At 43.2% G+C, this 14,709-nt stretch overlaps 1 protein-coding gene across 2 annotated transcripts in view; it reads left to right on the forward strand.

Annotated features, from left to right (window-relative positions):
- Positions 1-14,709, forward strand: part of LOC143020290 (uncharacterized) — a 113,868-nt gene that overhangs the window by 76,874 nt on the left and 22,285 nt on the right. For both annotated transcript variants that reach the window (XM_076176536.1, XM_076176537.1), the window contains exons 7-9: positions 6,290-6,422; positions 7,531-7,616; positions 8,737-8,905. In XM_076176536.1, coding sequence (XP_076032651.1) covers positions 6,290-6,422; positions 7,531-7,616; positions 8,737-8,905 — 388 coding nt within the window. The remainder of the gene's footprint in view (positions 1-6,289; positions 6,423-7,530; positions 7,617-8,736; positions 8,906-14,709) is intronic.

Genomic DNA, 14,709 nt, shown 5'->3' on the forward strand with positions numbered 1-14,709 from the left:
TGAGTATTTATTTGGCAGTTAACAGTTAGGATAAACAAGAAATCACAAAACTAATTTTTGTTCTATTGTTTAAGAAGGCAGTAGGATTTATATTATGATTAATTTAATACACTATCAATGTCACTGAAGTATTAATTATAATTCATGCAGTAATCCATCACAGCTTATATTTCTCCATGTAAATGCTTTTTCCCTGAGCATGTTTTACTCCCAATATCTGAACTGATTCACCAGTTAGAATAGCAACATATACAAGTCCCATTTTATCATAGAAAATTAAATGAAGTTTTTATTGGAACCTTTTGTCAGTAGTACATCCTTTTCCCAAATTATACATTGTTATTTTCTCTTGTGAAGAGTGAAAGCAAAAGAAGGCCTGGAAGGAAGACTCCAATCAGAACTTTAGTAACTGTGTCTTTGAATATGTTTGTGGAACAAGCTTGAGCAAAAATGAGAAGATTGGTAATGTGCTTGTACAATGAAAAATAGATGTGTTAACAGTAATACTAAACTTTAAAAGAAGGACAAATCTGAATGTGGTCAAGGCTGTCTTAATAGCATTATAGGCTCCCAAGCAAAGCGTTACACCAGAGCTCTTTCCTACACAGCCATTCACAGGAATGAAAATATAAATGGTTAATAAAGTAAAACATAATATTAATTGTTGTAACGAAGCGACGTATCACTTACCTTATCCACGTAAGTTCCTGGCTCTTCTTCATTTAATATGACACTCGTCTCTAGTTTCTCTTTCGCTCGTGTCACCTATCAATCCTACTCTAGCTAATGTTTGTATTTTTCTTCTACTGCGCTTCTATCATTCGCACTTTCTCACCACTCATCTCACATACGAACTACGCTGCACGCTAGCCAACGCCCCATTCGCTCTTCTTCTAGACGGTGCTCTTTGACCCCGTGTCGGGGGTGACAACTGTACACCCGCACCCACACCACATTCATACCACACACACCCTTTGATCTCGAGATCAACCTATTCTTTGTCTCCACTTCCTACTTCGTAGTCCTGCAGCCATCTCGGAGGATGTCTATCACGCTGTGTTCGTCGAGGTGTCGCTCCCCCATCCATTACCGCGTCGTGACTCTCTTCCTCGCTTCCTTCTCCGTTATCCACCAAATGACGAAGATCTAGTATGTGTCGCGGGACTCCCTCGACAGAGATGTTGTTCCTTGAATTTACCTCCGTCACGATCCCCCTCGTCCACTGTGATGTGCACCCACTATCATTTGGCTTCACCCATACCTCCTCCCCACCTGTACTGAGGCAGCACCTTCTTCAGCATTGGCCGGTAGTACCGGCGCTACCCTGGGATGCCGCCTGGGATGACGTCACGTATCATCGTGAGCATGCCCTCATCAACCTTGTCCCCCCAATCCGTCGACCCTGATCGCCTCTTAATATAACTGCACGCTATACGGAGCCAACCTGCAATCGGGTGGTGATCAACCAATTTGCCACACAGCGAGAAGAGCTCTAGTCTGCTCATCTCGTCCGTTACATTCGGGATATCGTTGCCTCTCCTGAACATCAGGTTTCCACTCCCGTCTCTCTCTAGTTACAGTCCCAACATCGTTCCTCCTTCCATCGGTTCCGGCTCCTTCAAGACCAATCCAAACTGAGCTAAATGTTCCACTATGTCCGACGCTGATACAATCGTATCATCCACCAATATGTCATCGAGGTAGGAGTCCGTACTTTTCTTTATCACTTCAGTCTTCTCCAGCACTGTTTTCAGGATCCTCGTCATTGTCCTCGGAGCTGAACACAGCCCGAATCCTAGTCTGGTTAAGCAATATGTTTTACCTTTATAGTTTATCATTTGATATATCCATAGCTTCTTGGCCACATGAATTTGCACGTAAGCCGCCCGCAGATCTACGATCGAGGACCCCCTTCCCCTCATTTGGCGCCATTTGCGTACAGTCTCGTTACATATGTTTACAAAATCATCACCGGTATGACACCTTACGAACTGGTTCAGCTCTCGGAAATCCAACACCGGTCGCACTTTGTTCTTGGTTGGCTGCATCACTGCCATCAGAGGCAAGATTCCATCTTCTACCGGCCCCTCCCATGGACTCAAAATTCCCTCATCAATCTACCGCTCTACTTAAATGTCAAAGCCATCCCTCACCCACTATCCGAGAGTCTGTTCATAGCAGCCCAATTTGTTCTTCAATATAGGCGAGCCTCCTTTGAAGTACCACTCCACCTCCCACTTTTGGCCATCAAATTTCGCCAAGTCTTCGTCTTCAATTGTACAAGGCACCGCCTTCTCGTTAGGGTCGAGCTTCGTGGTGACACCGCCCTTCATGGCTCTCATTGTCATTTCTATGTCTATTTCCACCCTCTGACAGCTCCTTCCTCTCCGTTCCGTCCTCGAGTCACTTGTCGCTCCAATCCTCACTTGTCCGGCGACGAACGCGACTTCTCCGAGCTGTGCAATTGAATCTATTTCTAGCATCACTTTAATTACCTCTATAACCCTTCTAATAATAAGCACTCTTAGTCGCATCGGAATGCCCTCCACTGTCATTTTGACTTCCTGGTCGCCCTCACACTTTGTCTCCCTTCTGTCAACTGTTATCAGGGCCATATCTCCCTATCTGAATCCTTTAATCAGGTCGGCCGTTACAATCGTGGTTGAACAGCTGGAATCTACTAGTGCTCTTGCACGTCTTCCTCTTAAACAGACATCTACAATTGGCATACAGTTGAATAACGTCCTTACATTTATTGGGTGCAGCTCGCACAGCAGCCGCCCCTTGTCCGTTTCCCTGCTCGCATTGTCGAGCGATATGTCCAAGTTTTTTGCATTCGTAACATATAATCTCCGTCTCTCTACAATCCCTCGCGAGGTGCCCTAAGCGATTATACGTATAACAGCTTATCCTAGGTGGTCTCCTCCATTCGCTGTGTCACCTCTGAACTCCCGCGTTTTCCTTTTTCTATCGGCCGATGGGATGTAGTCCGACGGCGTATCCCCCCTTTTCCCATGGGAGTCATTCGGCTGGCACCTCGATCCTTGATCTAGTACAGGGCCTTGCGGGTTCTCGGTCGCCATGGTAACTAAAGTCTTACCCTCCAATGTCCTTGTGAGAAGTCTAGCACGGACTATCAACACACCTATGCTCGCAGACACGGCAATATTTACTTGTAGCCCAGCTGATACGTGGTCTGGAAAACCATTCACAAACACCAGTCTGACTAATTGCTCTAAGCCTTCGCCTTTGAATGTCGAGTCCCGCTAATCTAATTTCGTTGACAAAAACGTCGACGACCTGTTCGCCAGCCCAGCGCATTCTTGTAGCCGATTAAACGATTCGAACGCACCCTCAGCGAACGCCTTCTCCAGCCTCTTTTTCAACTTCTCTGTATCTTCTTGATATCTATCGTTCATTTCTAGGTAAATGGCCAAAGCGTCGCCTTCTAGGTTGCAATATAGCTCGCGACGTTGGTGACACCGGTTAATTTTGCCCCTAATTTTGCCTTTTTAGCCACGCAGCGATGTCTCCATTACCATCAAACGGCTTTAGAGTTATATTGCTCATCTCGAATGATTCATTTGTGCTAGTCCCCTCGCCCATGCCTAGATAGTTTGTTGTAACGGAGCGACGTTTCATTGACCTTGCCTACGTAAGTTCCTGGTTCTTCATTTAATATGACACTTGTCTCTAGTTTCTCTTTCACTCGTATCACCTATCAATCCTACTCTAGCTCAGGTTTGTCTGCATTTTTCTTTTACTGTGCTTCTATCATTTGCACCTTCTCACCATTTACCTCACATACGCTCTACACTGCACGCCAGCCAACGCTATCTTTATGGAGTCCTTTCTCTTGTTTTCCAGTTATCATATCTAGTTTTAAATTTATGCAATGTTCCAGTTGGAGCTGTATCATATTCTACACTATTCCAGTTTTCACATCAGGCTAGGTTATTGATATGCAGGGGGATTTTTGTTATGCTGTGAAAGGATGTTGAGAACATTTCTTTGGGTAACTCCTTGCTGGTTATGTGGATAGTCTTGTTCCTATGCATACTTGGAACGTCCTATGCGTTAAGAATTGGAACATGAATAGCGGGTATAGCTCCTCAAAAACCTAGGAAATAAAGTTTATGTAGGATCCGCCATTTCCAGTTTGTGCCATATGCCTTTTCCAAATAAGATAATTTGAATAAAAACACAATATTGATACATTTGTTAGTAAATGCAATGTGGATTATTCTCTTTTTACACTAGGATATTTGTAGTGCTGATACCATTTTCTCCCCTTTTTATGGACATATTAAAATCACTCCAGTTCTTGAATTACAAACCATCCAGTTCACAAATTACAAACACTCCAGTTTGTCATGGTCTGGCGTGTTGTTTTTGATTGCTGTATCAAACCTAGCCACAAATTGATCAGTTCTATCAATCCAATTAACAGCGTGCTTAATACCTTTTATTGGGAGATTTTATATCTTACACCAGATATGAAATAAAGGCGAAATGCAAAATATAACTATTTTACTTACATGATATAGAGTACTTACAAAATGAACTTACAAAAATATGAAGGGGTTTGAACGAAGGCGGGAATATGAATCATGTGTAGGCACAGCACGCAGTCCTCCATTTTATATGTAGGGCACATACAAGTGCCAATGGCAGGTGCCATTTAGCTACATCTATAGGCCTAGTCTATATTCCTATTTACCTAACTTCACACAATCCTTCCACTTCTTTATATTTGTGTGAAGATTTACAATTTACCATTTGCTATCTATCTGGATCTTGTTAAGAATTTAGCATGATTTGAGATGGTGCTACTTTCCTAGGCCATCGTTGTTGTGGTGACCCTTGACCCTTTCAGCAAATCGTTCCATTTGTTTCCTTCTCTGCCATACTATGCAGCAAATCTCCTGCAACTGGTAATTTTATCAGAAGTTACCTATTTTTATAGTTCTATATCTCATTATCTAGCTTAAGATAACCTAGTAGTGGTCGAATTTAACATCAGTTTATGTATTTGCATCATAATATAGCTATTAAGAGCAGTTACAATGTTATGTAACTCTTGCAAGGGGTGCATGGACTAACATTTACATAACACAACTTACATAAGTTACAAACTACTGCATTTCTTGTACAACCTTGTGTCATATCGTGACACATCATGACCTATACCAAGACAAAGTGGACCCTGACTTGAATTACCCAAGATTCTTGGTCCTGATGTCTACCAACAATGAATTGACAACAAAGAAATGTCCCACAAGAATATATGACAAATTTGAAGACCAATGCAGAATTCCCCATGATATGTAGTCCCAAGGAGAAACCCTAACAACAGAATAAGATGGATGTCAATGAGGGACTGGAGGAGTTGGGTGAATGAAAAATGACATAAGAAATATGTATCTACGGATGTGCATATGACACTGTATAGGGCAGAAACTTGGAATTTAAGGGAGGCAGGAAAGAAGAATTTAAATGTAATTGAGATGAAGTATCTAAGAAGTATGGTGAGGATTAAAAAGATGGGCAGAGTGAGAAATGGGATGAGGTGAGGTGAATAGTGTGAGGTGGAAAGGGGCTATTTGATAGGGTTGATCATAGAAAACTGGTATGGTTTGGACATGTGGAAAGAATATGTGAAGAAAGACTAGCAATAAGAGTGTGGAAGGTAGAGGTGGATGAAGTGAACTTGAGAGAAAGACTGCAAATGGGATGGATGGATGGGGCCTTGGGTAAAAAGGTAATGTCTGTTGAGCAGGGAAAGGAGAGGGCATAAATAAATGTGAGTGGAGAATCATTGAAATAAAGTGGGGGTACCAGCTCTGGCTGTCAGGTTCTTCTGTGGAGGTGGTGTGTCTTTTTGCATCGTTTCTGTTTCAGGCAGTAGGCAGGGGATAAGAATGACCCTTCATCCATAAACAGCTAAAATGTAAGGGAAGACAAATGAGGATTGGATGGATGTGGGATGGGTGAAGGGTTGTTGTATGCCTTGGCTGGCCATCCTTATAAGTGGGAAGAGGCTTTTGGTGCATTATGCATACTCTCAAGCTGGTATTCCACCTGTAACCAGAATAAAATTTAGTATTTACTAAAGGAAATTTTAAATGATGTATAATATAAATGAAGAAGATTTATGTGGTTTTTTCCTTGGTGGTTAAAAAAATCAGAAAAAATATATAGGTTAAGTAGGCTACAGTAGAAATTGTGTATTCAGATAACAGCTGTGTGTAGTAGATAAGCATTTCAACACAAATATTTCTCCTGACAGGATGCCATAACCTTAGCCCTCATAAAGGAACACGGCAGTGATTTTGGCAAACAGCGGGTATTGCCTTTAGCAGCACAAGCTCTTACACCCTTCTTTTCTGGAATGATTGTTGATTGGTGGTCACAATATCAAGGTAATTCACTAGTGGAGAATAGCAAATTTTATATAAACTAAGTCACTCTATTTTGAGCTGGAAAATTGTATTTCACCAAGTATGATGTCATGAGGTTGGCACTGAGAAATTGTTACTTGAGTAACCCCAAGGTAATCCTGAAAAATTTCCTCATTGTGTCTGAATGCCTATTTCTATACAAGTATGGTGCATCAGAGTTCAATTCAACTTACAAATTGCACTATGAAATAATGCTTTATTCATTTCTTGCAAATAAAGAAAAGAAATAAATTTTCTTGTGCTATCATATGACATATAAGGTTCCCATATGGCTCTACTTTCATATGAGTTGGCAATTTATATCATCATATCTTATCATGCCAGCATTGTACACATGTTAGGGCAGTTTGGTTTGCATTTAATAGGTCTATCTCAGTGCAGGATGGTCATAGGAAGCACTCACTGAGGATGAGATCCATGGTCTGTGTGGGTTGGCCACAAAGGCAATTTATATGAAATTTGAGATGAGGTAGAACTGATGATGGCTATCTACTGTATATGTGATAGTCCCTCAGGACACACTTGTGAGAGTTAACCTCCCAATACCTGTCTTTAAAGCTCATTACAACAAAACTTCCGCTCTTAAAGACAATCTAAAAAGCTGAAACTAGGTTCATGGACCAGGCCTAAGATCACTCACTATCAGCTTTAACTATTTTACACAATTTTTTTCTCATAAGGAGAGCTGACTACCAGGTACTGCTCTTCTTCTCCTCCTCCTCCTTATAGATGGTGACAAAGAAACGACTATACATTCACATAAAACAGAAAATTGGCTGATATTTCTTGAGAAATTTATGAGAGGGGCCTCAAGAACCATAGCCAGCTGATTTGGACACAAAGGTTTCCATTAAGAGAAACTTGAGGCAACAATTGACTGGGATTATCACAGTGAGCCACTGGCGATATCTGCCCTCCTCTTTGCCTCCCTCATCTTGTATTTTGCTTATTTCTTCTTATACCTTCATTTACAATGCAATCAATCCAATCATCAGTCAATTCATTTTACTTGTAAACGATCATAATAGACTACTGAGACCTCATGCTTGTAATACTTTCTTTGTCCTAGGAAGCACTGACTACATGCCTGTCTTTGTTCTTGGTGACATTTTCCTGATGATGTGCCTGATCTTACTCAAAGGTGTAAATCCTAAGGTGAGGACTATTTCAGCTTATACATTTAAATAAATATAATTTTAGCAAATCCTCCTCTAAAATTACAAATGTAGTTTCACCTTTTTACTGAAGACACAAACCCATGTTTGAATTCAAGAGCTACCATTGACTTTTCTGATAGGCACTTTTGATTTAAGCTCTTTTCCAGAAGTATGAATATGATATTCTAAATCTGTAATTTAAGCATTATGATAATATAATTTGTACCATCATCAAAAACAGCAATGCAATGTCATCAACAAACATTTCTCCAAAACTAGTTTCAAACCCAGTACGGTTCTCCAGAAAAGAAGAAAATAAACTCCATTCACCAACAAAGATGTACAAGGAGTAATAAAGAAATTGAAAAACTCCTGTGCCAAAGCCCTAGATACTTCAACCATTGACCTAAAACACCTCAGCCCAAAAGCATTAAAAGCCTTGTACACTAAAGCTCCAGTTATCTGGAAAAGAACCTACAAAATACCCATATCAAAACCAAACAAACTACCCAAAAACACTGCATACTACAGAACGATATTATCACTATTCACTATTTTCAACCTCATTGAAAGACTAGTAACAGAAAGAAATACCCGGTACATCTAAACGGCCCACCTCTCCTAGCCAATATAGATTCAAGGAGGGCCACTCCACCACCACATTGCTGATAAATATCACCCAACAAGTGCTGAATGGCTTCAGACAACAGAAGAAAACTCTAATTATGATCTTTAAACGATTCATAAGAACCACCCTTGACTATACTTTCATATGTCTAAAGGATGTGAAGAAACAATTTTCCATATAGATACATAAATACTTGGAATGTGTTTCTGATGATGATAGTTATGCATTACAACATTTGAATTAATAGTTTTACTAAAGTAATTTTGAGTTCTGCATTTTGAAACATTTGTAATATCACATTAACAGTTATATGAATTTTTTTATAATGATAGCCAACCATTCAGACTAAATCTATCATGATTAACTCATTACCCATTATTTCAGCCATATATATTCTCTCCTAGCCCAATATAAGGACTTTATTTAGCTAAGAGAAGCTTCGTTGTAGTTAGTGTTAGATCATGACTATTAACAAACACATTATGTGCAGGTTGAGACATCAGCTTCAAGTGTACTGGGCGATTTGAAGAAACTAGTGAAAAAAATGGAGATTGATGTTTTTCTCTTCTTCCTCCTCATCCTTGGATCTAATTGGGGCTTCATCGAGAGCTTCCTTTTTGTCTACCTGATTGAACTCAATGCACCCAACTTTATGTTAGGTAAGAATTATATATTGTAACAGTTTCTCTGTAGTAAGTATGTGGTCGCGGGGCGACGTATCACTTACCTTATCCATCTTATTTCCTACTTCTTCATCGATCCCGATGACGAAGACTCTTCTAGCTAGTTTCTCTTTCACTTATATCGCCTATCAATCCTACCATAACTAATTATTCTCTATATTTTTCTTCCACTGCACTTTTCTCACTCCCCCTTCCCTTCGTTTGCTCCACATACACACTGCCCATACACATCAGTAAACACCCATGCGCCCCCTTCTATACGGTGACCTTTGACCTCGTGCCGGGGGTGCCAACTGCACACCCATACTCACATTACATTTACCACATTCATACTACAAATCACTTTCCGTATAATAGAAAATGTTAGGCCTTTTTAAGGTGAAATTAGGGGGTCGACTCATATATGCTATTTTCAAATGGGTGAAATTAATGATTGGAATAAGTAAAAAATAAACTACAATTTGGGTAACATCACCTCCTACCTTTTCTGGTGCCTTATATTTTCTCATAAGCTCACCATCTTCCACTTGGTCTCGCCGTATTTCTCTTCTTCCTGCTCCTCCTCCTCAGCTGCTTGGTGCACCTCCTTCAGCTCCAGGTCTTCCCACTATAATTTGATGAGTTCTTCCCTATCTATAGCATTCTCAAAGATTATTTCATTTCCTTGGGCGTCGCATCCCTGGTCTCCTCCTATATTTTCTGCTACTACCTACTTCTCCTCCTCTCCAAGTCCATCTTGTGAATCTTTCAGGACCTCACCTGCAACAGCTGCTTCAAACAGGGGGTTCAGGTTGTCATCACCTTGTTCATCTTCCTCTCATGCTTTCTTGGCCTGGGCTCTAGTGACGATCGCCACTGGGTCCACCATATGAGCTTTATCGTTTGTCTGTTTGGTCATGGAATCATCTGCGGTCTTGAGTCTAACCTGGGCTATCTCACCTACATCATCCCTGAGGAGGGTGTCTATTCCTTTCACTGGAAGTTCCGCTACTCCTACTTCAATGCTCACTGTCTGACTATCTATTTCAAGTACTACCTTAGCTATGTGTGCTAATGTCGTCATTCCTCCTGCTAATCCCATGGTGAACTGACCTTTGTGCCTATTTTCTAATCCTGGTATCACGTCTGACCTCACAATGGTGCGGGATGCCCGTGTCTTGCACAGCCTTGACTGCATACTTCCTTTCACTCCCCTCTATTCCTATCTTGGCATCTTTCACATAACATAACCACTCTTGGCTGACTCCTGTGCTTTCTGTCTTGTCTAACATATTTTCACCTACACAGCAATTGCTATCATCCTTCTTGCCTGCTACTTCCCTCTCCTTTGTTTTGCTATAGTCCTTTCCTTGTCTCCAGTCTTGTGTGTCAACCTTGTTTCCATTTCCCTTGGGGCAGTTTTCCATCCCATGAACGTAGGCTCCACAGGTGTAACATCTATTCTGATTCACATACCTCCTGTTTCCTTCTACACACATTATTTCCTACCTAGTTTGCTTGTTTCCCACTCCGTGCCTGTACCTTTGTCCACTTTACCTAGCATAACAATCCTGAGTTCTGTGCCCAAATCTTCCACAGCTAAAACATTGGACTGGTCCCCTCCAACTATCCCCTACTTGTGGCCTCACGTATCTCTGACTCAGAATCGCATCCGTGTCTCTGTTCTCACCCCTCTAATTCTGTGTCCCACTTTTCCTCCTATTTTCACTTGTTCTTAGTGCAAAATTTTCCACAAAGCTCGCCGCTTGTAATAAGGTCTTGTATTTCTGCGTGATTACATATAGCATATAACCTAGCCTCATTTTTCAGTAAGTTAAAGAATTGTTCAATTGCAAACACCTCCGTGACTTTCTCAACAGTCACTGCACCTTCCACAAGCATCCATTTGTCTAGGTCACTCCTCACATTCCTGGCTAGATCCATATACCCATGACCAATATCCTTCCTAACTTCTCTGAATTTCTTTCTGAAATACTCTGGGGAAATCTCATATGCCTTTAATATTTTGCTCTTAATCTGATCATAATCATATATGCCGTCTCTATCAAATACCGTGTACATACTCAAGGTTTTTGGGGCTAGGCTAGTTTTTATCATTACTGACCAGAGGTCCTTTCTCCATCCAAGTTGTTTCGCTATGCCTTCGAATGTAGAAAAGAACAATTCTGGATCCCTTTCGGTAATACACAACTGTACAAGTGGGCTGTTGCCATATATAAAGAAATACAGTGATCCCTCATTTTTCGCTGTTAATGGGGACCATAATTTCTTCCAGATAGAATTTATGGTCTCACTTTTCATGTCTTTTAATGTTTGCTGGATATTAAACAAACATGAGGCAATCTCGTAACTACGTCAGTATGCTTTCAAGGTGAATTCTTCATTGTCGTCGCCAACTGCCGAGATAAGGCCTTCCATCGTGGAGCGAGTGTGGAGTGCGTTCGCGGGCAGAAACTCTATCTGCACCCCGTCATATTGCAGGTTCATTGCATGGCCTCCTGCACAGCCCATCAGGAAAAGGACCTTAAAGAGGAATTCCTTTTCAGCCAGATACATCTTCACCTGGGGAATGAAGCAATGGAGGAACCATTCGAGGGTCAGAGCTTTCGTTATTCAGGGCTTGGAGTTATGCATCCAGTACACGGGCAGCAGAGCCTTAATTTTGTTTTTAATGCCCGTGGATTTTTGACTTTATAAATTAGGCCTGGCTTAAGCATAAAACCTGCAGCATTGCCACACATGATGACAGTCACACGGTCCTTGTGGGGCTTGAAGCCTGGCCTCTTCACTTCGTCCTTGAAGAGGAATGTACGCGAAGGCATCCTCTTCCAAAAGAGGCCTGATTCATCCATGTTAAAAACTTCCTTGAATGTGTGACACATAGAAACAAGGAAAACCATCTTATGGACTGGAAGAATGCAGAGCTGCTAATACGGGAACCAGACAAAATCCGCAGGAAGTGTTTAGAAGCAGCAATCATTCAAGGAACGAACACTATTGAACAAAACAGGGGCATGTTTAACATCTCGCCTCACATTATTTCCCTAATACCCATGGCCAGCAAAATATTACATATCTAAACCCCCTTTGTGGACATTTCGCCACGGACGTTTGGGCCACTATTCTCATCCTTTCCCAGTGTCCAATCCCCCCCCTTCTCCTCCTCCTTCCCCCCCCCTTTTCTCTCCCCGTTCCCTCCTTTCCCCTTATTTATTCTCAAGCATTTGTATCTCAACTTGTACTTGAAAAAGCTGTAATAAGCGAAACGTCGTACAAATAAAGGCTCCGTCCTCATATGGTGTTTATCTCGTCAATCTTGTCGGCAAACTGCCACTTTAAAGCAAAGGGCTTAACTAATAAAAAAAAGTTATCGCGAACACAACACTAAGATACAGTATGCGAGACAGTCAACAGCGTGGATGAGACTGGCGAGATACAACAAGGGAAGATGCTGGGTGAGGCTGCGATGATGCGCAGCCAATCAGCTCACGGGATAAATCCACTCATGCTCTCATTGGTTGATGTCGTGCCAGGAACCAATCACGCGCCTTGTATGAGTGCCCGTGGCATGTACAGTACAGTACAGTACAGGCATGTACAAAGCCTCTGAGTCAACTCATCTCTTTGTTTGGCATGCAGGGAAACCTTCTCTCTTGAGCATCAACATGAAACAACGCGTCTTTCCGCAATATGGCTGCCGATATGGCTGTATTTTTTTTTTTTTATGAATATTTTGGAAAAACTCATGAAGTACTGAAGCCGCAAAACGTGAAGCGCGAAGTGGCGAGGGAACACTGTATAGGTTTGGTGCAGGTGTTTCCCCGAATGCTGGCGGTTTCTTTTGATCAAGCAGATGTTCGGGTGTCTGACCCGAGATGTGGTGAAGTCTATTGTTTGGCTTAGGTGTTGGCTGGAAAAGTCGGCTGCTCTGGTAACTTCGGGACAATGGACTGTCCCTTGGGAGATCCGGGAGGCGTTGGAGAGACGTTTGAGTACTTCTGGCTCCTTATGTATGTGTACGCACGTGTACACGCTGGACATCGAAAAGGGATGATAACACTATTTCATCCCCCTCCCACTCCACTCTCATTCACCCCCCCCCCTCCTTCCCTTATTTCTTGACTCCTCCTGGATGATGGGTCATCCCTGTATCTTGCCTATTGCCCTGGGTCATAAACAATGCAGCAAGATACAGCACATACACAGCAAAGCCGCTTCATCTAATCTGTGAGTCCCCTTTCCATTCCCTCATGTAGAAAAAGAGGTGGGGAGAAATCCTTTCAGACTGCGTCAAAATATCATTCACACATAACCATTCACCAAACCCCCCATCCCCCACTCCTTTCCATGCATCACATCACCCATACATAACCATTCTCCACTCACTCCTATAATCCCTCCTCACCAGACAACCCCTTCTTTCTCAACGCTCCTTTTACCACATCCATCTATCTCATCCTCACTCTCCCCTTCCTGTTCACTCTCCATCTACCTCTGCCTTCCACACTTCTTTTACTAATCTTTCTGTGGTATGTGCTTTAGCATAGGATGCTAGCATAGGGCAAGGTATCGTATTGTCGTGGCGTGCGCTGACCAGCAGTGACGCTTCCCATACAAGGACCCCTTTCATACGGCCAACAAGGCCCCTTTTCATACGTATACTAGGCGTGGCAACGTCTCTTCGCCCTGTGTAGCGAAGGCCACTACCCCACGTCAGTTGATACCCATCTGTCTTCCCGTGAGCACCTAGCGCTCCCATGTACACATAACCCACTGATTAATATTCGCGTAACTCTCCCCCCCCCCTGCGTGTTACTGTTGTTTTTGCTTGCAGGAATGCATGCAAACATGGCGGAGTGAGTACGATTGCTTGGAACTTGCAACAGTGAAACATGGGACGCTACGCGAGTCGGTAGCGCGCACGTGAACGGAAACCTGACGGAACTAGACGAATAGGCGACAGTATACATGCTGGACCGTGTTTGTAATGCCGTACAATGGTGTGTATTCTGGACCGTGAAATGCCATGCGACAGTGTGACGCGCCTTCGTGACATGTAGGGGTGCGAACAAAGGGGTCTTTCATCCCATTCCCCTGAATGCTGTGCCTCTCGACCGAACACTACCCGCCACGGCCGCAACCCACTCACGAAACCTAGCTGACCTACGTAGGCCACGCCCATCCAGCCGAGGAACTCGTACAACGCCTCAGCTCCCTCTCTGCAATACGTCACTGTAGTACGTAATCACCAATTGCCGTTCACACGAGGCCATGAGGGTGACAGTCTCGGATGCCAAGGAGGACCCGCTCGTATGCACCCTGTCGGCATGCCAAACGCCAGGGCCACGCACCCCCGCCCCTGCACCTTCCCCCGGGAAGGTTGGCACCTGCCGCCCGGTGTCTGACGGCTATCACCCTCCGCCACCTGTCAGCATCCGCGTGTCCGCGAGCTCGCCTGTGCTGCCTGACACAGGTGCGGACACCACGGGGATAGGCACTCTGCACCTAGGCATGTTGGGGATATCCAGAGCCAGCTTACAGCCGCCGCTCTCGGTGCCGACGTACGTGACCGACATATCTCTCATGCCCCCCGCAACGGGATACTTCCAGGCTACTTTGACGCTCGGACAAAGGGACTGTACCCCCGACATAAGAGTTCACGAGGAGGTCCAAACACCCCTTTTCTCCTTCAGTTGGCCATAGTCCCACCCGACTTCCTGGAGCCTATCCTGGCGGTAACATACGCGAACAGGTGCGCCGAGCCGACACCACCCATTGAC

The sequence above is a fragment of the Oratosquilla oratoria genome, chromosome 39, assembly GCF_046742065.1.
Source record: "Oratosquilla oratoria isolate Oo_2021 chromosome 39, ASM4674206v1, whole genome shotgun sequence".
NCBI classification, from domain to species: Eukaryota; Metazoa; Arthropoda; class Malacostraca; order Stomatopoda; family Squillidae; genus Oratosquilla; species Oratosquilla oratoria.